Source organism: Amphibalanus amphitrite, unplaced genomic scaffold (genome assembly GCF_019059575.1).
Source record: "Amphibalanus amphitrite isolate SeventyFive unplaced genomic scaffold, NRLGWU_Aamphi_draft 000604F_arrow, whole genome shotgun sequence".
Classification (NCBI taxonomy): Eukaryota; Metazoa; Arthropoda; class Thecostraca; order Balanomorpha; family Balanidae; genus Amphibalanus; species Amphibalanus amphitrite.
In genome coordinates, this window is record NW_024882098.1 from 83,383 (window position 1) to 106,820 (window position 23,438).

At 48.7% G+C, this 23,438-nt stretch overlaps 1 protein-coding gene across 1 annotated transcript; it reads left to right on the top strand.

Moving 5' to 3' along the window:
- Positions 1-1,526: 1,526 nt before the first annotated feature.
- LOC122394677 (protein mesh-like) lies at positions 1,527-22,877 on the top strand. Its single transcript, XM_043391709.1, has 21 exons — positions 1,527-2,108; positions 10,909-11,126; positions 12,720-12,910; positions 13,311-13,494; positions 14,453-14,590; positions 14,891-15,059; positions 15,688-15,945; positions 16,222-16,415; positions 16,716-16,861; positions 17,135-17,273; positions 17,663-17,805; positions 18,098-18,230; positions 18,451-18,598; positions 18,799-18,987; positions 19,203-19,340; positions 19,544-19,680; positions 19,928-20,057; positions 20,292-20,427; positions 20,731-20,882; positions 21,204-21,386; positions 21,723-22,877. Exons 1-21 carry the CDS (start codon positions 1,952-1,954, stop codon positions 22,214-22,216), a joined length of 3,777 nt encoding a protein of 1,258 aa, XP_043247644.1. The 5' UTR covers positions 1,527-1,951; the 3' UTR covers positions 22,217-22,877.
- Positions 22,878-23,438: the final 561 nt, after the last annotated feature.

Consider the following 23,438-nt stretch of genomic DNA (forward strand, 5'->3'; position numbering starts at 1 on the left):
TTAACTTATCGTCTCATAGAAAGATTCTGGCGTGAAACAGTCAATAATGTTTGTGCCGCCTACACCATAGGAAGATAAAAGTGAAAGACAAACTCCTCCAATTTTACCATGTTTATCATCGTCTTTTATGATGAGCTATTCTTGCAGTGGGCTCTTTATCATGTCTGATTATTTAGTCCTTCGTCCTGCTCCGAGAAGGTGATACGCCGATAAGGGCTACAGGAGTGGTGACCGGCGACATGCAGGGTCCGGAAACGGTGCAGATAAACAAGTAATGAGATATAAGATAGATTACCACATGCCTACCTAACTACCTTTACTTTCAGCTCTTCATATACCTTCGCCGTCTTGTGCTTTGTGCATGCCAAGATAGCCAAGGAGGGCAGGTGCCAGGTAGCACAGTCTTATCAACCAAGTGATATGACGGAGCCAGGACCCAGGGACGATAGGTATGCGCCAAAAGATAATACTCTTTGTTTTCGCTAGTACTATCCTCACTCCAATCTAGGCGTAGTTTTTCCCCCTCCGCGGGATTTATGTTAGGTACCGTTCTGAGCTCATCAGATGAACTACATACATCAGCGTATTAAAATCATGTATATGTACATGATTTTAAACTAAGTAACAGCTTCCGTCGAATGCGCCGAAGGCTTGCAAAGCATCACGAATATGTTGACATAGTAAGATGGTTTATGTACACTTTTGTTTGCGTCTTTTGTTCTCCTCAAATTCGTTTGTCTGCTTCCCGTTGCTGCGATTGCAGAGATGAGGCTTATGCACATTGTTAAGGAATAAATACTGGCAAGGCAAACTAATACATTGCCCTGTTGTTTACGGAGCGAGCGAAGCGAGCGTAGTCTTTCCTAACGGAAATTTCTGAGTATGAGCGGCCGGCCGACCGGCCGGCCGGCCGGCCGTGCGGACGCTTTTGCGAGGCTTATATCTCAGCAACCACTTGACCGATTTACACGCGGTAATTTTTGTACGGTAGCTTCATTCCTTCTACCAAGTATTGGACTATTCCCGATGCATGTGGGTGACCCCTTATGCACGTGCGACGTGCAAAACGAAGAGGTGTCCGTTTTGTAATTGTTGCAATATCTCGGTAACTACTTGGCCGATTGTGCTGAAAGTTGGTATGTAGGTAGGCACCCACTAGGCACTGCATATCCATGTGCCAAAGTTGGGGTGCTGCTGCACGTGCGCACGTGCAGGGGTCGTTTCCAGATCTCGAGAACGGCTGGACCGATGGCGCTCAAATTTGGTACACGGTTAGGGACCAGTTAGTAGGGTGCCGTGCACAAGTCAGTTGGGACCCATTTTGCACGTGCGCACGTGCAGGGTGCCGCTTCCAGATCTCGAGAACGGCTGGGCCGATTGTGCTCAAATTTGGCATATTGCTAGAGACCGGTTAGTAGGGTGCCGTGCTCAATTCAGTTGGAGGTACCCTCTCGAAATTTCGCACGTGCAAGGCCCATCCTCTCGCTCGCTCCGTTAGTCGCCCCAAAAGGCGTTATACTGGTTTTATGAATAAGAAAATTAACGTGTGACAAATGCTACTTTGCTACTTTGCTATCTAACTTCGATGCTGCTAAAGAACGTGATTCTGTCAGTGAGACTGTGTGCATGTATTTTGAACAGGATCACATTACTCATTGTACATGCTCATCACATATAAAGCCCCATCTTTTGAGAACCGCAATCGGCAGGCATGCGACACCCACGCAAATCACCGGCGACTCCAGTATACATAGTGACCCGTGCTGCAGAGTTAGCCGAGTTCGGGTGGCCGTTGGCACTCGAAGAGGCGGCTATCTGCCTGTAGATATCAGCACTCGCCGGCCACTATCGCCCGTTTGCTCAGGCGCGGCGATAGCGTTGGAGCGCGGCGCGGCTCAGCGCGGCGGAGCGGCGGTAGGGTCAGGTGCGGTGGACGCTCGCGGCGCGAACGATGGCCGCGCACGGCGGAGGGACCAGGGTTGCTGTGACGGCGGCCGTGCTGGTCGCCCTGTGTCTGGTGTCGCAGTGTTCGGCGGAGGAGTATAAAAACAGGACAAGGAGACAGGCGGTGTCCGATGGAGGCAGGACCATCAACACGGGATATTACAGTGAGTGTTGGACGATGGCTGGGCGTGACGGCCGTGGGTGCAGAGAGTGAAATCTGCGGTCCAGAAGTACATACGTGTACCCACTTGTGAATTGTTCGGATCCGGTAAAGCCTCTCCGCCATTGCCGACGAATCGTTTTTGTTTTATTGATCATTTTCATGAAATGCTCGTTTTAAATTTATTACTCGCCTGGTAGAAATAACTTTGAAGCAGCACAGCAACAGGCAACTCGGCTTTAAAACGGTGGGATTAAGCATAAATTGACCACTGTTTGACGTCATAAGGCTAGCCCGATGGCATCCACAAAAGAAAAAGCGCATGATTCAAATTTCTGAAAGGGAAAGGGATTTTGCTCGAAGCGAGAAAGTCGCTCCCCCGGGGATTATTTAGTAAGTATTTGATGTCCACTGTCGTGAGGGAGCAGGCTGTGGCTAACCTATTCAGTTCTTCATTATACATTTATTGTGGCCATAAAGAAAAGATCCGGCCCGGTGACGTTGCGTCTATTTAAATCGATTGACTGATATGATATCTTTGTTGAAACTCCGTTCCCTACTGAGAACTAACATTGATAGCGCGAGACCAAACAGGTAATTCAGCATGGCTCAGACTGGATGGCTCCCTGACTACGTCACGCAATAAGTAATAAGTAAATATCGTCATCATGCACAGTGGGTGTGTGACAAACAAATACGATTAGACTTATCAAGCGCTGTTGCTGCTGCAGTGAAATCAATGATATCTGTTGTCTGTAGTGCCGTGTACCTACGAAAGGCTGTGATGTGTATTTGTATGAGCATTGACAAATACTTGCGAGGATCCGTCAAACCTGCCTGTTTACGGTTGTTGTTATGTGGACAAAGGCGAATGGATATACTCATCCCATTCACGCTTGTCCGCTTCAAGCAACTGCACTGATCAGTTTTATTGCACAGTGTAGTGTACAGCATTTTGTATTTCGTTGATTGACTAATTATAAATAATGCCGTAAGGCGTAAAACAAATTTGTCATTGCTTGGAGTGAACTCATGATCACAAGCTTGAAGCTAGGTATAACGCCGACTGATTGCCACCCGTGACATAGGACTAATTGATCGTATATCGACACATCTACCCGTAAGTCGGTACGCACACTGTACATACGGCACGCTTAAAGGGACCCTCCCACCTTCAAAAAAGTTAATGAATTTGCATGAAAGTGATGTCGCTCGGTTCAGAAAGAGCAAAAACGAATATCTACCAAATTTCATCGAAAAATATTCACCGGTTTTCAAGATATTAGACTTTTACTTTTGTTTACTTTTTGGGATCTCCGCTATTCCTAGCGACTTTATTTGAAAGTGCGGCATTTGTTGCGCGCAAAGCAGCATATACCACCGCGTGCTACAAAACGTTTTAGTCAAACATTTAACGGACGTTCGAAAGCCTGATGACGTCATCAGATTCCCGTAATGGTTAAGAGATAGGGACCAAGCTGGTCCCACCCTGCAAGTAAAGGGAAGAAATTTCTTGAACACCATAAAGCTGCGGGGGTTGCGACCAGGATAAATGGTGGTTTCTGAGCCTGGCCGCAAACTTGGCTATCTCAACTCAAAACTAATGTTAAGGTGGGAGGGTCCCTTTAAAGACATGCGTAAACTTTCTTCACTACAGCGCAACGAGAGCAGTTAGTTTTGTCGGCACACGGGACATCTGCTTCGGTTGCCAACAAACTCAACGAATGCAGCGCGAACCTATCTTACTTTGTTGTTCCTAGATGGCGCTAGTATAAGCGCCTGCAGGTATGCTGTCCCGCAAGGCACGCGCCTGTGGCCCCGCGGTATCCTTTGTCATCCGGTCCGCCGCCTCCGTTGCGCCACGGAACGGTCACCCGCGCCCGGTATGGTGCGTTGGACCATGAATCGGTGTTGTGTGACGACAGTTCAATCTTATCGCCGTTATCGGCCTGGGGGCTGGCTGACGTGTCCGAACTGCGCGCAAAACATGGCCGACACCGGCCACTACCGATCTGCTACTATACGACCGGGCCCACCGCGGGAGGACTTCCGAGTTCCGACGGCGAACCGGAAGTCATGAGATCCGTGACTTCCGAGTGGATGCCCAGCTTGATATGAAATTGGACACTTAATAGTCTGATTTTGAGCGTTTTATTTTTGAGAGTTAACAACTTTTATTGGAAAAAGCTTGCTTTAAACGGCACAGCAGTGCGTAAGTAATCGAAATTCGATGAGGTTTGGAAGATGGAGAAACTTTTTTTTGGGTATCCTCCGCAGCGTCCAAGACCGCCTTTCTGGATCCGCCAGTGCCTGTGGCAGACAACTTTGAAGGTATTGGTATAGGTCGGGCGGGCAAAACGACATGCTGAGTGCTTTTTCACAGTTTTGACGACCATAGCCGTGTTTACATAGGGTTCCCTTAATCTTCCCCTATTTCTCCCCTATTTTCAGATCGAATTTTAGGCATCATAGCGATCGCGTGTAACGTTGCTATGGGCGCTATTGTTGTTAGAAGCATACAAAGCATCGTTTATGCTGCAAACAATATAAATTGGGCTTATTTAATACTTGAAATTCAACAATTCACATTTTGAAGTATTTTTATCCTGCCCTTCAATTCCCTCTTTAAGCGACAAATAGGGGAGGATTTGGTAGCGTAGCGCCTTTCCAAAAGCTGCTACGCTACCATATCCAGTGGTTCTCAAACTACCATATCACAAAAGCGGCGTGCTGATTGGCCGGCAGTTCCGAATCGTGCGACTGGTGGTCCCCGACTCGACAAGCGCACGTGCGCCGACTGAGGATTTTTAAGTGGCATTAACGCATAAACGCAAGGCCCTAAAACATAAGGTTGGACGAAGTTTTCTACCAAAAATGTACTAGAATAGCGTACGAGTCAAAGCTATTTCCGTTGTTTCTTTACAAATATGTCGCAAACAAGCTTTTTCTGTTATAAATCATTATTTCGAAGTTAAGTAACCAGTTGCTATAAATTCCATAAGCAAACACTTATTTTCTATATAAAAGCCTAGCTATTATAGTCCAACTCTAGTTGAATAATCAAGTAGCCACTAAATTTTCCAGATGTGACACATATTGCGCACTTCAGACAAGTGCGTTGCTAAGGCGTTGCTAAGGACTCTTTCGCATGTTTTGCTGCGTGTTTTTTGTTATGAAGTGAGGGAAGTGAGATAGACAGGCTTTTTGATATTTTTTTCAGGTTTTCTAGGACCGTCGCAAATTATTTAACCTCACATACTTTTCTTGCTTTTTTATCAGAGGCTTTTTCAATAATTGGTAGATTCTATCGTGGAAATAGAAGGGCCAGCAGGCCACATGGGTAAATGCAAGTCGACTGATAGTGAAATAAAATGTCTGTTCCATTAGAAATTTAATGTGATGTGATGGAACATGAAGTAACAGGATCAGACGCAAGAACCACCAATTAAGAACCAAGAACCAGCAAGCGCTACCTATGCCATCAAGAGCAGCCATGGTAACGTTTGATTAGCTTTCAGAAAACCTTGGAACTAGACGCCAGACGGTGAGCCAAGAGATCTTACAAGACCAGTAGTTACTTGAAGACGAGAGCCGCCTGGAAAATCAGTAGTTTCTTCAATGGCAACACATTTCAACATCTATCTAGCAATGATTTGCACCAGCGAGGTGCTATCATTGTGTTTTGTGTCTGTATCCCTAACTGTTCAAAAAATATTTGTCAATAAATAAACAAACAAATAATGCGTCTTTTTCTACGGAAAGTAAGTACTCCAAGTGGCAAGGGATGAATAATAGAGGGTACCTAATTAATTGCCATCTATTCATTTAATTCATAAATCATAGGCAATTCAGGGCATCGATTGGCAGCGCCCTTACTGCATGGCACTGCGGATCGTCCATGGGTTTCTTGATGACTCCGACTCTGACTCAGACTTTCAAAAATCAACTCTGACTTTGATTTCAAATGTCGGCTCTGACCGACTCCGACTCCACAGCCCTAGCAGGTCTGCGGAGGCAATGGATTTTTGGTGACTCCGACTCCGACTCTGGCTTTCAAAATCGACTCTGACTCTGACTCTGGTCAGAACTGTCGACTCGGACCAACTACAACTCCGACTACGGAACCCTGAAAGGTCTGCGCAGGGGATCGAATTTCGGTGACTGACTCAGACTCCAGCTTTTAAAATCGACTCTGACTCCGACTCGACGACTCAGGTCAGAACTGTCAACTCCGACCGACTTCATGACTCCGACTCCGGAGCCCTACTGGCAGCTATCACGCCAGGGAGCTGCAAATCATATGTTCCGTGGCGGTTTATGGCATTAAAGTCGATAATGCGGCTGAATCCCACTATGAAACACCCTTATTGGCTGCAAGAACCACGAAAGTTAGCGCATCACCACTGGAAAACGTGACAAGATATCGATTAATTGGCCCTGGATTTGGATAAATAACATGTTGATGATCATATTAGCACACATTTACATTATTATCTATCTCAAGGTTGCCCTCCAGGCGGCTCTAAACTATGGCAATTTCCCTATCTCCAACATGTAAATGCCCTCGGGCGTCCTCGTGGTGACGTAGGCATGGGAGTGCCAGTTTGGTAGGAACTAGACTTCGACGCCCCCTGCATAAACGGCAGAAAGTCAAGGCAGAAATTCGACAGGTGCGGTGTTCTGATATTGCCGTGGATGTGATTACACCTACTTGAATAATAGCTCAGCCGTTAAAAGTATGTTAAATGCCAGATAGTTTTCTGATTTTTCTTGCTTTGAGCTTTCATGTGCTATCACTTTTACCTCAGTGTCTAGTCTGGAAGCCATTTGGGATAGCCCTAAAGGTAAGCAAAGATTGCAAACTGCTTCTAGAACACAGGGGAGCAATGCCGCTTCAACCCTATTGGCCGTAGTGTCTAACGGTGGCGGCCATATTGCGCAGACCAGAAACCGGCTGCCGCCTGTGTTGAGGAATAGGGAATTCGGGACCTCGATTTACGTTTGCGGCCGCCGTATCCGTTACGTTCAAGTTACGTAGATACGGAACCCGGCATCTTACGCAGAATTGAGTGGGGAACACGATCGTATCTTCAGAATTCCTCAAATTCACTCGCCTGACCTACATTTGCCCCGGCCGAGGGGGTTGATTGAACCCACCTCGCTAATGCACCGCTAATTAAACTAGAATTAAGCGGTAAAGTGGTCGTATGCGGCAAAGTATAATGCAGAGTGACTGTTAGGAACCCGCTGTAAGGGTCTCAGGTCAACCGGTGACCTCTGAGGTCAGGTCAAGTGATCTAAGGCACGGGTTCGGTTTTTGGTAAATAACTTCGCCAAAAATGGCCGTAGAGCCGCGATTTTGGTATCATCGTGTTCAGCTAGCTCAGGCGCATCGAGTGATATACTTTTTGTTCGGGTCAGGTCAACTAAGGGTGTTGACCTCAGGTCAAGGTCAGGTCAGCACCCCCAGGTCACGAAGTTGGTCGAAAGAGGTCATGTCGCATATCATTCGATTTGGCAGGTCTTCCTGAGTCCATTGGTGGCTTTCCCGACTCGCTAGCTCAATTTGATCGGGAGTTATTGAAGAAAAATGGTGACCCTTGTGACGTCACAAATGACGTCACGCAAGGGCAACAATGCAAATATGAAGCATAGAACCTTGCAAAGAGTGCATGAAATCATGATTTTATATGCTTGAGATAGTTTCAGATCATTCTCGGCGCCAAAATAACAATTTTCATATTTCCCCATTGACTTATAAGGGTTTAACGTATTAGTTCCTTATAGCTGATGATTTTTTAGGATTTCATCTTGTTCTCCACTCAATTCTGCGTAAGATGCCGGGTTCCGTGTCCACATACCTTGAGCGTAACGGATGCAGCGACCGCAAACGTAAATCGAGGTCCCGAATTCCCTATTCCCCAGCACAGGCGGCGGCCGCTTTCTGGTCTGCGCAACATGGCGGCACCGTTGGACACCATTTGGCGGCCGATGCGCATTCCACATTATAGAGTTCAGTGTTCTAGAATGACTTAGTTGCGCCATATTTGTAGTGAAGCGAGGTAAAGGAGACAGAGGATTCCTTTATAAGGGACATTTAAGAGACAAATAGGGGAGGATTAAGGGAACCCTATGTAAACACGGTTCATGGCAACGACCCAATTTTTATACCGAGGTTTCAGAGTCTTGGTAACGTTGCTCTAGATCACGACTCAAGGCTAGTGCATTGCTTTTGTGAAGATCTATTATTACGGAGCGAGCGAAGCGAGCGTAGTCTTTCCTTAGATTAACGGAAATTTCTGAGTATGAGCGGCCGGCCGGCCGGCCGGCCGGCCGGCCGTGGTCACGCTTTTGCGAGGCTTATATCTCAGCAACCACTTGACCGATTTACATGCGGTAATTTTTGTAGGGTAGCTTCATTCCTTCTACCAAGTATTGCACTATTCCCGATGCATGTGGGTGACCCCTTATGCACGTGCCACGTGCAAAACGAAGAGGTGTCACTTTTGTAATTGTTGCAATATCTCGGTAACTACTGGGCCGATTGCGCTGAGAGTTGGCATGTAGGTAGGCACCCACTAGGCAATGCATATCCATGTGCCAGAGTTGGGGTGCTGCTGCACGTGCGCACGTGCAGGGGTCGTTTCCAGATCTCGAGAACGGCTGGACCGATTGCGCTCAAATTTGGTACACGGTTACGGAGCAGTTAGTAGGGTGCCGTGCACAAGTCGGTTGGGACCCATTTTGCACGTGCGCACGTGCAGGGTGCCGCTTCCAGATCTCGAGAACGGCTGGGCCGATTGTGCTCAAATTTGGCACATCGCTAGAGACCGGTTAGTAAGGTGCCGTGCACAAGTTAGTTGGAGGTACCCCTCGCAATTTCGCACGTGCAAGGCCCACCCTCTCGCTCGCTCCGTTAGTCGCCACAAAAGGCGTTATACTGGTTCTATTGTTTCAAGCCGGTGTGTAGGGATCGAGGGGCGTTGATTCAACTACCCCTATCTAAGGGTTTTCAGTTGTCTGGAAGTCGGTTTGACGGTGCGTGGTCTCTCTGGTAAGCTAGGCTTCAGTCTTAATTTAGGATCAGTAAAGGCCGAATACGGCCTTTTTGGCCTCAGAAGCAGGTATGGTGTTTCTGGGCCCCTAGAATCTGGGGTCCCATCCGCAATCCTCTGAAGGCATCTGCTGAAGGCCCCACGACTGTCCTTGAGGTCCTTCGCGACGGCCTCTGAGGGCCCCTGGCCCCCTACGCAGGCTTCATGAGATACGAGTATGGGTTATGCACTTATGCAGGTCTCTGAAAGTTCCCACATGGGCTCTTTGAGTCACGCTGGCCTCTAAGGGCCCGTGACGGCCTCTGAAGGCTTCATGATTCACGAAAGCTTCTAAAGGGACCCTCGCAGGCTCCTGGGGGCTCCACGCAGTTCAAACTCCCCACCCTCACGCTGGCTCCTCGATGCACAAAACCTGCTGCTGGGTCCCCTTACTCCGGCCTTACTTTCGGTCACGGTTAGTGTTTTAGTTGTTAAGTTTGCCGCTCTGGGATGTTTTAGGGCATTTTTAGGCTGTATAAAATATTTCATCAGCAAAGGAGACTTCTTATATGTATAGCGGGACAATTTGTGCACAACAGAAAGGACAAAGAAGTTATAAATAAAAGAATACGAATTTAAATATGTCAGACACGTAACCACGCATTTCAGGTAGACAAAACGGATGATTTGCAGCATTGACATAAACCGGATCTGGACACCGATCAATAAACATTCTTTACACGACACCAGTCACTGTCACCCGACACCTGTACGACGTCGTCTTTGTCAGCGACCCCTTGGGGAGGGGAGAGTTGAGTGAGGGGGTGAGGTGCCGAGGTGTTACGATAGTGCCGAGCTGATAGCTGAGGCCACGACCGGCCGATACGGGCGCTATCTCCCGTGTGATTCACTGCGGGCCGGACGCTGCACCCGTGTCGGTGGAGGCATGTGGAATGTGGACAGAGTGGATAGAAAGGCGAGGTCTGATTCATGTTACCAATTGACGCAACTCGCGGGTCCCTAGCTGATCACTGATTAGTGATCAATTTGTTTCAGAGTCCTTTGAGAGGCAAACGACCCAAGACTAGCGTATATTCGTCGCGGTTTATCGGCAGCGCTGCATCTGATGTCGATATGATTGATTACATTGCTCTCAGAACATTCGTCGTCGACCGTCGTACGATACCAATTACCAACGAGTTGACTGTAGAAATCCTATAGGTTCATTCTTGGTCTCTTTGTTGATTTTACGAACGATTGGGGCTGAAGTTTAGTGTGGCTGCCGCTGCAAATCCTTTTATGTTGCAATGCCGTGCTGCTGTACACTCATTGACACATTGTCTAATCACTAACGAGGTCTTTTCTGAGCTTTATACGTCTATCAACAAAGCAGAAAACCTCGTACTGAACTCTGGCTAGTGACTAAGCACACCGATTCTGATAGTAAGCCCTGTCAAAGCTAGTGATACCGCAACCGTGATCATCCCGTGAAACACTTGAATCGTGAGCTCGTTAGCACAGAAAGTTAACTCTCATGCTTAGTTTTAGGCGCTATGCCAATAAAATAATTCTTAAATTTTGCATAAATTATGCATAAATACACCTAAGGTTATTTATTGAGTGTGTACTGTGTACGCTATCAGCGGGAATAACACGGGACATTCCAACGTCCTAGTCTTACAACGAGTTTATCCATTTACGCAGCATTCACGCCTTACTAATCCCACCCCCGATATCCCTCGTTTAACCACCCTATGTCCGTCTCGACAGGCGGCCCGTCGGGCGGTCTCAACTCTTACAACGCCTGGGACGACGAGGAACACTATACCATCACCGAGGAACGACTCAACGAGATCCGATCCGAGATGATGTACCCCTACAAGGACCCCAACGACTACCAGAAGGACATCAACGACCTGACGCCGCAGATCGACAAGAAGCTCAACGTCCGATTCCCCTATTATGGGTTCCTCTTCAACTACACCTGGGTAAGCAGGGAAGGTGCGAATGCTGTACTGTCGACTGACGCTCCTCGACTGACGCTGCTGTACGAGGGGGTATCGAAAAGTTCTGATCATTACATAGAAGATATAGACCGATTTTTGGTTGGTATTATATTTGGTTCTTAAGAACAATGTTCCCGCAAAGAAAATCCTGAGAAGCGGTTTTATCTTATGTAGGAGAGAATTAGAAGTAAAAAAGATGATTGTTGGACCCATTGAGGACCGAACCGTCATCTAACTAATGCATTTGAAACGGTATCACACTGAGAAAATACATCAAGAACGTGAAATTGCTTTATGGCGAGGAAAGCCCATCTCATGCACTAACCGAAAATGAAGAAATAATTTTCAACTTGGTTGCATGGCCCTTGCAGGGGAGTCAAGAAGTGAGTGACTACCAGTGACTGACAAGGTGGTGACTGTGAAGGAAGTGGAGGACCTCATCCTTACAGATCGTCGTGTGACCTTTCAGATGATTGTGCAACAGAAAGGTTTCAATGCTGGCAGCGCCTGAAAATATTATCAGCGAAGAACTACAGACGATAAAGGAGTCAGCCCGCTTAGAAGTTCGTGTGTCTACTTTGTTCAAGAGAAAAATGCGTCTTGGCCTTTCGAAATGAAAACTAGGCCTTTTTTAGGAAATTGAAGACATCTTCGATCATTTAATGACTTATGACGAATGCTGGATCTAGGTGTATGATCCAGAGACAAAAAGATGATCAAGAACTTTAAGCACGGCGCATCTGTCCTTCTTAAAAGGCGAAGATGCAGAAGCCGATATGGAAGGTCAATGCTATCAGTGTTCTGGATCTGGCGTAGGATAGTCATTACCGACTGTCTTGATGATGGTCGGATAATGATAAGCAAGCACTACGGCACACTTTTGAAGAAGTTGTGAGATGGCCTCAAGCAGAATCGCCGCAAAAAAGCCCAAGAAAGATGTTTTATCCACACTGACAGCGCCCCCGCCCAGTCGTCCTGAGCTGCGATTGAAGAAACAACATGATGTGAACATTAAATCCTACCGCGTCTAAGAAATTCACCTGACCGGGTATTAACTGACTCTTGATTGTTACGGGAGATGAAGAATCCACAGTATGGCCGGTGACTTAAGGACAGAAATGACGTCATTGATCAGGTGGAGCAGTGATCTACGGGACAGTGCGAGGGTCCTACAATGACCGCCTGAGGCAGCTCAAGAAACGATGCAATAAGTTTGCGGTCGTGTGTGGTGACTTGTAAAGGAGTAATGAACATCATGTAAAAAAATCAAATTCCTATCACATCTAATTCATGGTGATGATCAGAACTTTTCGATACCCCCTCGTACGTAAGTCAGCGGCGCAATTTGTCCCTTTCAAACGGACATTCACTGAGACTCTCCACGAACTGTTTCGTGGCGGCGCATCCAGATCACACTGACTTGTAAGATTGTGCCGCAATGCACAATCTACAAGTCTGCGGAGTGAAGACTGAACCGTAGATCGCAGACCAACGCTTATTTAAATAGTAACGTGATCTAGTCACACCCGAAACTCCCCACTATCATCTAACTCCCGCCTGCTCTTCTCTCTCCAGGTATCTCTGCACGGTTTCCTGGGCTTCTCTCAGCCGACCTCGCAGCCGCAGACGTACCCGCTGACGTTCCCGCAGCCGGACTGGCCGGTCAAGAACGATCCCTCGTTCATCGGGCCCTTCTACAGCAAGTGTGTCATCGGAGAGATCGGAGGCGAGGAGACCGACACACGGCGGCCAGGAGTCTACTACAGGTCAGTCAGTGTGTCGGGAGGAGCAGATAGGTCGCGGGAATGATGAACTGTTTTTCAACTTCGCTTAGTGGTAGGTCAGACTGTGACATTTGAAATTTGATGTCAAATGTCACAGTCTGATGAAATGACATAAGACATGTAAAAATGACAAGACATTTGTTAGTAAAATGTCTTATTGACATGCTTCTGTCATAATTATTTTGTTATCACCTCACGTTCTCGATAAGGCGTGCTGGTACACAGACCGTGCACCACTTGCAGGTCTTTTCTTGCTATTCACATACAAAAAAATGTTAAAAAACGAGATGCGTGACATTCATCACACTCAGCGTCAATCCCAGACTGCAATCTTCATCGCTGACCAGAGTTGACCTGTCCTACCCGTTTACCACGCCGGCAGGATTGAGCGTGACCTGTACGAGCGTCGGGACCAGTTCGGTGTGGAGCTGCGCGAGCGGGCGAAATGGGACATCCGTGAGGCCATTGTGGGAGCTGAGGCCTTCACACCCAAACACGTTATCATCACCACATGGAAGAACGTTTCGTTCAACGGAGGAAACTCAAACTCGCGAGCCCGACGAGTGGTGAGTCATGGGGCGGGGATGTAGTGTGCCTTGTGGAAGTTCAGTTGTCTCTATGCCCTAATTAAGCTGGTTAAGAAGCTGTTTAGAATGAAGAGTGGTTTACCAAGCGACTTTTCTGTTTTGGTTATATCCTGGAAAGACAGTGTGGTCCAAAGACAAGATTGTGCGCACGTTTGAAAAAAAAAATACACCGCATACCTCTTCTAGACACTAGACGTCCACGCCTGTAGTAAATTATATTCACGATGGGTGCATAATTCACTGTACCTTGCCGGTCCTGACACACTGTTGATCCAGCCATCCAAACAATGTTGACATTTGATGAGAAATGACTGGTACGATTAACTCAACAAAAGCTCGTTCTTCCCAAAGTAGAGTGCATTTCATTCCATTACCTCTCCGCTCTAAATCATTGTTTTAACACGCGTACATCAGACGAGACATTCCAATCCATCAGTGGTAGAGGCGTGTTCACACCCTCACCGAAAGGGCGGCGGCTGCGAACGTTAGCCACTGTTTACACCGTCTGTCAGGGACCCGAGGGGCCAGGCAGGTCACTCCGCCCCGGCCACGACTTTGAAGCGGGGTGGGGCGTCGAAGGGCGATAAATGATAGCATTGACTGTGCATTCTGGGCATTAACTGTCTGTCTGTAGCAAATGCCTCCAATCGTTGGGAATCTGGTCGGGACTTTGCCTGTACGTTTTAAATTATGCTTGATATATCGGTATCATTTCGCATACCTAATTCTCAAACCGAGTTGTCCCTTCCCTGTACATACCGAGTTGTCCCTGTTCCCTGTAAGCGGTTGATGATTTTAATTTTTAATCGCTAGGAAAGGGAAACTGCAGAGCTGAATTCTCCATTGTAGCGCGTTTGCAGAGCCTCCGCCAACTATGCCCTTTCAGTGTAAGATTTTCGCTGTCTGATGCCCTTCTGACCGATGCCTCTGCCGTCAGACCAACACGTTCCAGCTGATGGTTGCGACAGACGAGGTGCGCTCCTATGCCATCTTCAACTACCTGCACATGGGCTGGACCACGCACACAGAGGCGGGCGGCGATGGCAACGAGGGACAGGGTGGCATCCCCGCCTATGTGAGTAATGGGGGAGATGGGATGGGGGGAGACAAAGTGGCAACCTGGCATATGCGAGTGCTGGTTTCAGGAAGAGAACATCCTTGCATGAGGCATCTCAAAATCAGCCAAAGCTTGCCTGCTTTTGAGATAACTAGAAACTTGGTCTCTCGGTCTTACTAAAATAGTTTAAGCATTTATATTGGTTGGTCTCTGATATGAACCTCTTATACATTACGCCGAATTATATGAAATCCTTCGTAAAACAAATTGTACATTTAACTAAAATACCGTCACATGACCGCCATGTCCATTTCACAGGTGGGCTTTAACGCCGGTAACGGCAGCAGTGCCTACCCGTACACGCCGTACTCCCAGACCATGTACATCCGTGACCTGACCTCGACCGGCATGGCCAACGGCTTCCCTGGACGGCACATATTCCGAGTCGACGAGAAAATCCTCGCCGGCAACTGTCGACACGAACTCTGTACGTACTCGACGGGTTTTGCCATTGGCGCAGATAATTCTAAGCAGATAACTAGTGCTGGCTGGCTTGATTGTCGTCAAATGTCGGTCGTTCAACTTATTGTGCTTTGAATGTTACCTGTGCCTTTTTCCTTTGTCGTATCAAAATTTGTATTAAAAAAAAACAAGTGTATCTTGTCGAATAAGTTCCAGCTTGAGCGTAATTGAAAAAATAACATTTGACCTCAATGGGACATTGACTCAGAATGATTGTGCGTCATCCAAACGCCACATGCAGGCTCTTGCACTTGTCCTGCACAGACAGCCCTTTGTCCCCGGCATTTGTCACTATCACGTTAGCGAGACATGTGTATTTGTTTTGGGCGTGCCACTGGCTGGACGTCTGTTCGGCGTCCGACTCTGGCCGGCGGAGCTGCCTGTATTAGATATTGCGTGCCTCTGAGTGCTTTTAGTTTAATGCTGTTCTATCTTTCTTCGAAGAGCTATATCTAGCCTTCAGGTTTATTAGGTAAATGAGAAGACCGGTTTACAAAATATGAAAATGTGTGCCGATATAGAGCAATTACGTGCCGTATTCACAAGACCACAAGTTTTCTGTATCTTTTTGACTAACCCGTCTCCCTTCCCAGACGGCTCGAACCTTCCACTGGTCTTCGCACCGGAGCAGGGCAACATGCTGGGCGGCAACCTGGTCAACATCTCCGGCCCGTGTTTCGGCCCCAACACGCTGGTCAAGTGCCGCTTCTACGACCGAGAGGTGGAGGGTGTGGTGCGCGACACCAACACGGCCTTCTGCGTGCAGCCGCGCCTGTTCGCCACCGGATTCGTGGACATCGCCGTGTCTCTCGACGGAGGACCCTACTACTGGAAGGGACAGTACTACGTCGGTTAGTGGATGAGGGATTATTCGGGATGATTCAGATATGGGAGAAGGACCTTTGTGGAAGGGACAGTACTACGTCGGTTAGTTCAGTGGGTCACAGAAATGAGGTCAGGCCGGGATGGAAGTGAAAATGGAAGATTTTTTTCCTCGATTTCATGCAAAATCCATTCATTTCCTGGATGAAGGTGGTTGACTTTCTTGTGATTCCGTTTGCAATGTCGGTGAGTTCTTATGTATTTCACCCAATCACCACTGACCACCATGTCTCTCTCCCTAACAGAGACGCCTCTGACGTCCGCCGAGGGAGTCATGTTCGCCAACGACGACTACCAGATCGCCGACCCGGGCATCCTGCACCTGCAGTGGCTGTGGCACAACCTGACCATGGACCAGAGCGCCAAGGTCACCATCTCCCTGTACGGCTACCGGGAGTCGACCAACACCCCAGAGCTGCTCTACATCGACACACTGATGGTGAGAGACCAGGGAGCGGGGACAGTTTTGGAGGGAAAGGGACAATAATGCTTATTTAGAAAATAATAATTTGGAGGAAGACTAAATGAATGGGTGGAGTCTGATAGAATACATACGTCAAAGTATAAAAAATTGGGATTGCTCATATAATAGCGTTCGTAGGTAAGCACTCGAAAATACAGAGCGTACGGTCAGTTAACCAGGACTACATGACCCCTCCCTAGCTCTTTGTTGTGAGACTTGCTCGTTCTTTTTTCTTTCCCGTCACGTGTCTCATTGCATGCCTGTCGATACTCACAGGAGACAGCCAACGACGGCGAGAGTGACCTGACCACGGCCGACTTTGTGGGTAACGACAACTGGGACTATCTGGACATCGAGGTGGGCCTGCTGCACATCAACCTGACCAACCCCGGCACCTACCTCTCCGGACTGAAGACCTCGCCGTGAGTACCCACGACGCCATCCTCCTGTTTTGCGACGTTCGGAGGGCATGCTTGGGCCTTAGGGCTGCTTGAATAGGGAATAATAGCATCCGATAGTTCGACCATTAAAAGACACGTAATTTGAGGATCACCAACAAAAGTTGCTGTTTGAACGTGATTTTAAATGTTGTATGTTGAAAAGCATTACGCGGGCTAGGCTTACTTATAAACTATAGTCAGAATATTCCGCCATATTGTAAGAGTTCATGCCGTTCCCCTATGTTCTCCCTACAGAGTTCTGTGGAGTCAGCCGATCCCGCTGGCCTGGTACTTTGGACCGCAGTGGGAACGCGTCTACGGCTCCGAGTGGGCGGCGCGAGTCTGCAACCGCTGGATCGAGAACGACAGGAACCTGAAACACTTCGCCGGAGAGGTGAGTGAACGAAGGCGTGCTATTTTTATAATAGCAGTGTATTCAGTGACTGGCAAGGCGATCGACGTTTAAAGGTTGAAGTTCCTACTAAAGCAAAGTTTAATTGTTTAGGTATGGGACATTTTTTACAATTTACATGACAAACTTTATCATAGATCAATGCAAGGACTTCTCTATATAGTTTATCGTGCGACACGAGATGTTTGTGATCAATATCATCACGATTCACACCAAAGATCATGGATCTGAAAGTGAAGTGAAACATTCCGTCTCGTAGCCTTTCAGTCTTTGAGCCGACTTGATTTTCGCCTCATATGCCCCCTTGCTTGCGTTGCATGGAACGAACATAAATCCTCTGACCTCTGATTGACCCTGACCTCTGACCCCAGGTGACCCGGTGCCCGTGCCGCGTGGAACAAGCGGTGGCCAACAAGGGTCTGTTCGTTCCCGACTTCTCGTGTGACATGGACGGTAACACCGCCTGTGACGAGCACAAGGGAGCCATCCACTGCGTCCGCGCCGGAATGGTGAAGTGAGTAAGGACACTATGCGACGAAGATCAGCATTATTACTGCGTGGGGAGCATGCTAAAATGTTAGCGGGTCGTCGGCTATTTTGGGTCGTGTGAGCAAAGGAAACTATGGGGAAGCTGAGAGAAAAAAGACTGAGTTCCTTTTCAATGGAAATGTACCACAACAGTTCACCCTAATAAGGAATATGTTCTGTTTCGTTTCCCCGAAACGCTCATGTCAATATTCTTTGCCCTACCTACTGTACGTTCCTCCGATTGCCTGATATTCTATACAAACGCCCCTCGTTTTCAGCGCGGACGGCGCCGGTCAGCAGTGCTGTTACGACATTGACGGCTTCCTGATGATGACCTCGGACACGATGTGGGGCGGTAACCCGCACCGGGCCCACAACCTCGGCATGCGGCCCTTCTACGAGGCCAACAAGGTGGGACAAAGCGGCAAAAGCACAGACTTTAACCTAAGTCCACTGCAGGATGTTCACTAGACTAGGATCTTGTAGAGGACGAGTCGGTGCTGGCGATGATGTGTCCTCAGTATAGTGAAAAATGTGGTTGATTCTGCTTGACGAATCAACAGGTCGCTAAGCATGTTTCATTCTGCGGAGCAGAGGACATGACCTCGTGTTGCTCTGACCTGCCCCGCAGATGCCGTCGCTGTCTCACTGGTACCACGACGTGGCTCCGTTCTACTCGTGCTGTCGGTGGCAGGGGGAGCAGAGCCAGGGGTGCACCACCTTCCGGTTCGAGAGGAGGGCCTCCCAGGACTGTGTCGGCTACCAGCCGCCCTCGGCAGGTCAGAACACGGGACGGCGTGAGATGACAGCATAAGGATAGATGACGGGGTGACCGCATATTATGTCAGCTGAGAAGAAACATGTAGATTATATCGACTAAATATGTCAAAAGATTCAGTGGTGAGATAATAATTAATATCCTAACCGATCCTATGAAGTCTGTGCCTTAAAAACTCACCAACCATCCTCCTGCCCCCAGCCACCGTGTTCGGTGACCCGCATTTCTACACGTTCGACGACGTCCAGTACACGTTCAACGGAAAGGGCGAGTACGTCCTGACCCGCGTGAACACGGACCGCAACAAGCTCGACGTGCAGGGCCGCTTCGAGCAGGCGCCTGACAACGAGAGAGGTCCGGTATTGGCCACCCAGCTGACTGCCATCGCAGGTAAGGAGGACCATCCTGCACTCGACCAGAGAGATGAAGAAATGTGTGTGCTATGGTAATAGGAGGTGCCATGATAATAAGTTACAGAATGTGAAGTCTACCCGGGCGATATTTCTGAGGAACGCTGCCAGTCAATGTGTGGTTGCCGAAGTGACTCTTTTTGGTATTTTCATGGCCTTCCTGGTTTCACAGACTAACAATGGCATCATTTTCAGCTCGTGACAACTTCTCGACGACGGTGGAGATTCGTCTGCGGCCGACTGAGGCCCAGTGGCGCTACAAACTGAACGTGCTCGTCAACCAGAAGTACCTCTACTTCGACCGATACCCGGAGAAGATGCAGATCTTCAGAGGTAAATTCACATGACCGTTTCTCTTCACGTTCGTTTCATACTGGAGCACCAAATGATTACGTCCTGCCGGGACCGTGGTATCAGTTTCTAAAGCCTGGAGACTGCGCCCTGATTCATTCACCCGAAGACCGCAATCAGGGTGTGTGAAGTCTCGCAGGTGAACCTGACCTGACCTGACCTCTGACCTGTGCCCCATCTGGCAGGTATGCTGGTGTACGTGCCGACCTACATCCACAACCAGTCGCAGGTGGTGGTCCTGTTCCAGTCGGGAGCCGGGATCGAGGTGCTGGAGAACCAGGGACAGATGGCTGCGCGACTCTACCTGCCGCTCACGTTCATGGTGAGATAAGACTGGCTATGGTTATAATCCTTAACATGGAGTGTGGCTTGATGAAAAAAGGGGCCCGCCGATAGATTGTGCCTTTTTAGATATTATGCATGATGTGCATAAAAAACATGCAGGATTTTTATTTTCAAGGTTATATCATTGCGTTCACCGTTCACAGTTGAAGCATTTGATGCAGAAGAAAAGGAAAACGCTAGTAAATGGCTTTTTTATTATCCTATCGCGCTTTGTCTCTCCGCAGAATCAAACGACCGGCCTGTTTGGAAATTGGTCAAACGACGCGTCCGATGACCTGGTGACTCCGGACGGCCGAATCGTATCTGTCGACATCAACAACATGGAAAACCTCTACTCCGAATTCGGTCTACAATGTAAGCTATCATAACTTTACTGTCGTCGTCGATAGATCATTAGATAAACTTCAAGCTTTAGCGTTGAGGGCACTGATCACCCATAAGGTTCAGGTGCCCGTAACCAAAAGACGTTCCCACCTGAAAACTTGGGCACCAGCCGTCCTATTACATAATTTCGGTATATACGTTTTTCTCAATTTATGTGTTTTACCTGGTTTTCGTTTTTCATCGTTTCATCTGTCTCGTTCCCAGGGCTTCTGGATGACAAGGAGGACCCATACAGAGGAGGGTCCCTCTTCTACCACGAGAATGGACGGTCTTCCAGCAACTACTACGATCCAGACTTCCTGCCCGTCTTTGACCAAATACCGGATATCCCCGAAAACAGGTGAGCTTTGTACAAGCATTGCTCGTTGAACTGGTCTGACCCTCAGGGATATGACCTTTTTATTCGTCCTTGGTAATATGAATTCGTCATATAAGTTCATGATCGGCCTCGTTTCATTCATCTTTTGCTCTCCGTATTTTTCCTTACGTGGATTTCTGTTTTTCTTGAATTACCCTGCCTTGTTATCCAAGAGCACTTCTGAAAGCTTGCAACTGTTCATTTCATACACGTCTTAACTTTTCTTGGTCAGCCTTCTACCACACCTCTGTGCTTTTCGTCTCTAATATCTCAAATGTCTTTCAGCACCCTAACTGCCGATGAAGTGAAGCGCGTCTGCGGAGACTCCTACCAATGCTCCTACGACTTCATCATGACAGAGCGCCGGGACGTGGCCGTCTTCACCAAGTTCTACCAGGACGAGTTCGTCAACGTCAAGTCGATTGGCCTGCAAACCAGTGAGTGCTGCTGCAGCGGAAATGCTGCAACCGGATAGGGAGCTTCTTCTTATCGTCTCATCCTCAAACGAATCTTGAACAATGACGTTAATATTGATAAATGTCGAACGCAGACGTTTACAAGCGGCCGTTTGCGGCTAGCCACCGGATTGGCTGAAAGTTTTGTAGAATAAGACGATCGAAACGACATCGACAACGCTCAGTCAACTTAAGTCATCCACATTTTGTCTGGCAAATACGCGATGTCTTAGAGACGCTTGATGTTACAATGCACCATTGCCAATGCTGAACAAACGCCCCCGCTTTCTCCTCTCCTTTCAGTCACCTCTTGCGGTCAGCTGCCGACGCCTCAGAACGGGCGCAAGAACACGTTCGCGTTCACGCCGGGCACGATGGTGAAGTTCGAGTGTGACCCGGGGTACATCCTGGTCGGGGAGGCCCGCCGCTGGTGCTACGCCTCTGGAGACTGGAACTGGCCTGAGGACGGCGAGGTCAGCTGCATCGGTGAGTACCTGGCGGAGGGGCGAGAGGGGGTTGTCCGCAGAGAAGGGGTGAGAGCGGTCACTTATTGTTTGGGGAAGAGATTGCAAAGGGATCGGTGTGTCCCGCGGGGGTTAGGAAGGAGGCTGGTGTTGAGGCTTGCTGCGGTAGTGTTCGGGTTTGATGTCTAAAGCAAGTGATACCGACCAGAAAAAATGACCTTATTTCACAGTCCAAAGTTGGAAGTTCGATTGGAATAGAAACTTGATCCGGGAAATTCGCGCATTTATGCCCTGCTTATCACACGCATCTCACCCAGTGATCTCGATATGAGTTATGACGCATCACCTCCTCCCACAGGTGAGAACCAGTACAAGATGATGTACGCCGGCATCCAGACCGGTATCGCCCTCTCCATCCTGATCCCCGTGGTGGTGGCTCTCACCTTCTTCTACATGCACGCCGTCAACAACGGGCCGCAGAACCGCGTGGCGCCGGCTACCCCGTACACCTACAAACCGGCCTCGACCGTGGGCAGTGACCCGGGCCGGCCGACGGTCCGAGACGAGACCATGCCTCTGCGCGGCGGTCCGCATCAGCGTGGTGACACGGACAGCGGGGTCAGCGGCAAGGGCGGCGACTCTCAGCTCTCCAGTAGTGACGTAGACACGACCTTCAGCAGCGAGGGAGTCAAGGGAGTCAAGGAGCCGCAGCACATGGACGGCGCCTACTACACCGGCGAGCCGCTGCCCGACAAGCCCGACATTCAGTTCGCCGAGAAGCCCATGGACCTGGAGGAGGGCACGCCGCAGCAGCCGGCCGCCGCCCGCGGGGGTGCTGCGATGCCCATCTGAGGCCGCAGCGACATCTACAGAGGGGGCGCCACGGAGGCGCCGCCCAGCCGACTAGTCTAGGGTGAGGGCGCGGCGTCGCGAAGAGGCGAGCCAAAGACGACGCCCAGGGTTGTGTGAGGAATCAGCTGTCGGAGCAGCGTTTGCCATTAGAGCAGTAGTCTAGGCTCGCAGTGGCTGTTTGGAGAATAGCTTGGATGAGTCGTGAAAGTCGTGGGGACTGCTTTTGTGCTGTCCGTGGGTTTGTTAGGTGGTACCGAATATGCTCAGTAGCGCGTCCTGGCGAGGAAATATAGGTCGCAAGTGAGAGCAAGTGCCAGAGCTGAGAGCACTAATATGAGCATAAATGCAAGGAAACAATTGATAGTACTTATACATCGTTCATCTCTATGGCAAATGCGGGCATGTAGACCTCGCTTTAGCGTCAGAAATATGAATAGCCGAGATTTATCCCTACGCCGTGCTCTGACAGACCTCGTTGCGACTTAGTGAATGATTATTTTCGCGTTGTGTGCGCAGGTGTTTTTCATCTTACTTATTATTCATTTGTCTGATTCTGTAGCAGCAGCCCATTCTTGATTGGAGGCGGCGGAAGACGTGCCTATTTCGATGCAGACCACACTTATCTTTGCTATGTTCATAATAAATAAACTTTCTACGATCAGATGGCGTTTTGATGAGCGAGTGGAGAGCGAATGAGCGGAGAAATTGATTTTGTCGAGGCTACTTGTCGGTGTTAGCGGGTTTATCAGTTTCATGGCCTCACCGTCGACCTTTCCAGCTCTCAAATAAGCATTACTTGGTAGCTATTCAACATATATCCACTTCATAAGTCCCCGTTGTCCCCGTGATAGAAATGTAGGGGAAAGGCAATCATCTTCGTTTTCTCATGCACAATCAGTCTTCAACGGAGAAAAAATGAAAAAGAAACATCGAATATTGATACGAACATCGATAAAATGACTCTTCGAGTTCCCTCGTCTTTTAAATACCGCCTTGGACGCAAGAAGAAACGAATGACATCCAAAATATTACAAAACATTAAAAAACGAAAGACGAGCCCCACTTGACACGGGCCACACTGTCGTATGTACCGACTACCGTCCATGTGATTGTGGGCGGTGCTTTTGTTCACCGGTGGGCGGCGTCTTTCTGGCGTGGGGCGGTGCGTGGCACCCAGTGGACGGAGGTAGCCCCGCCTCCATCGCCCCACCAGTCACCGGCG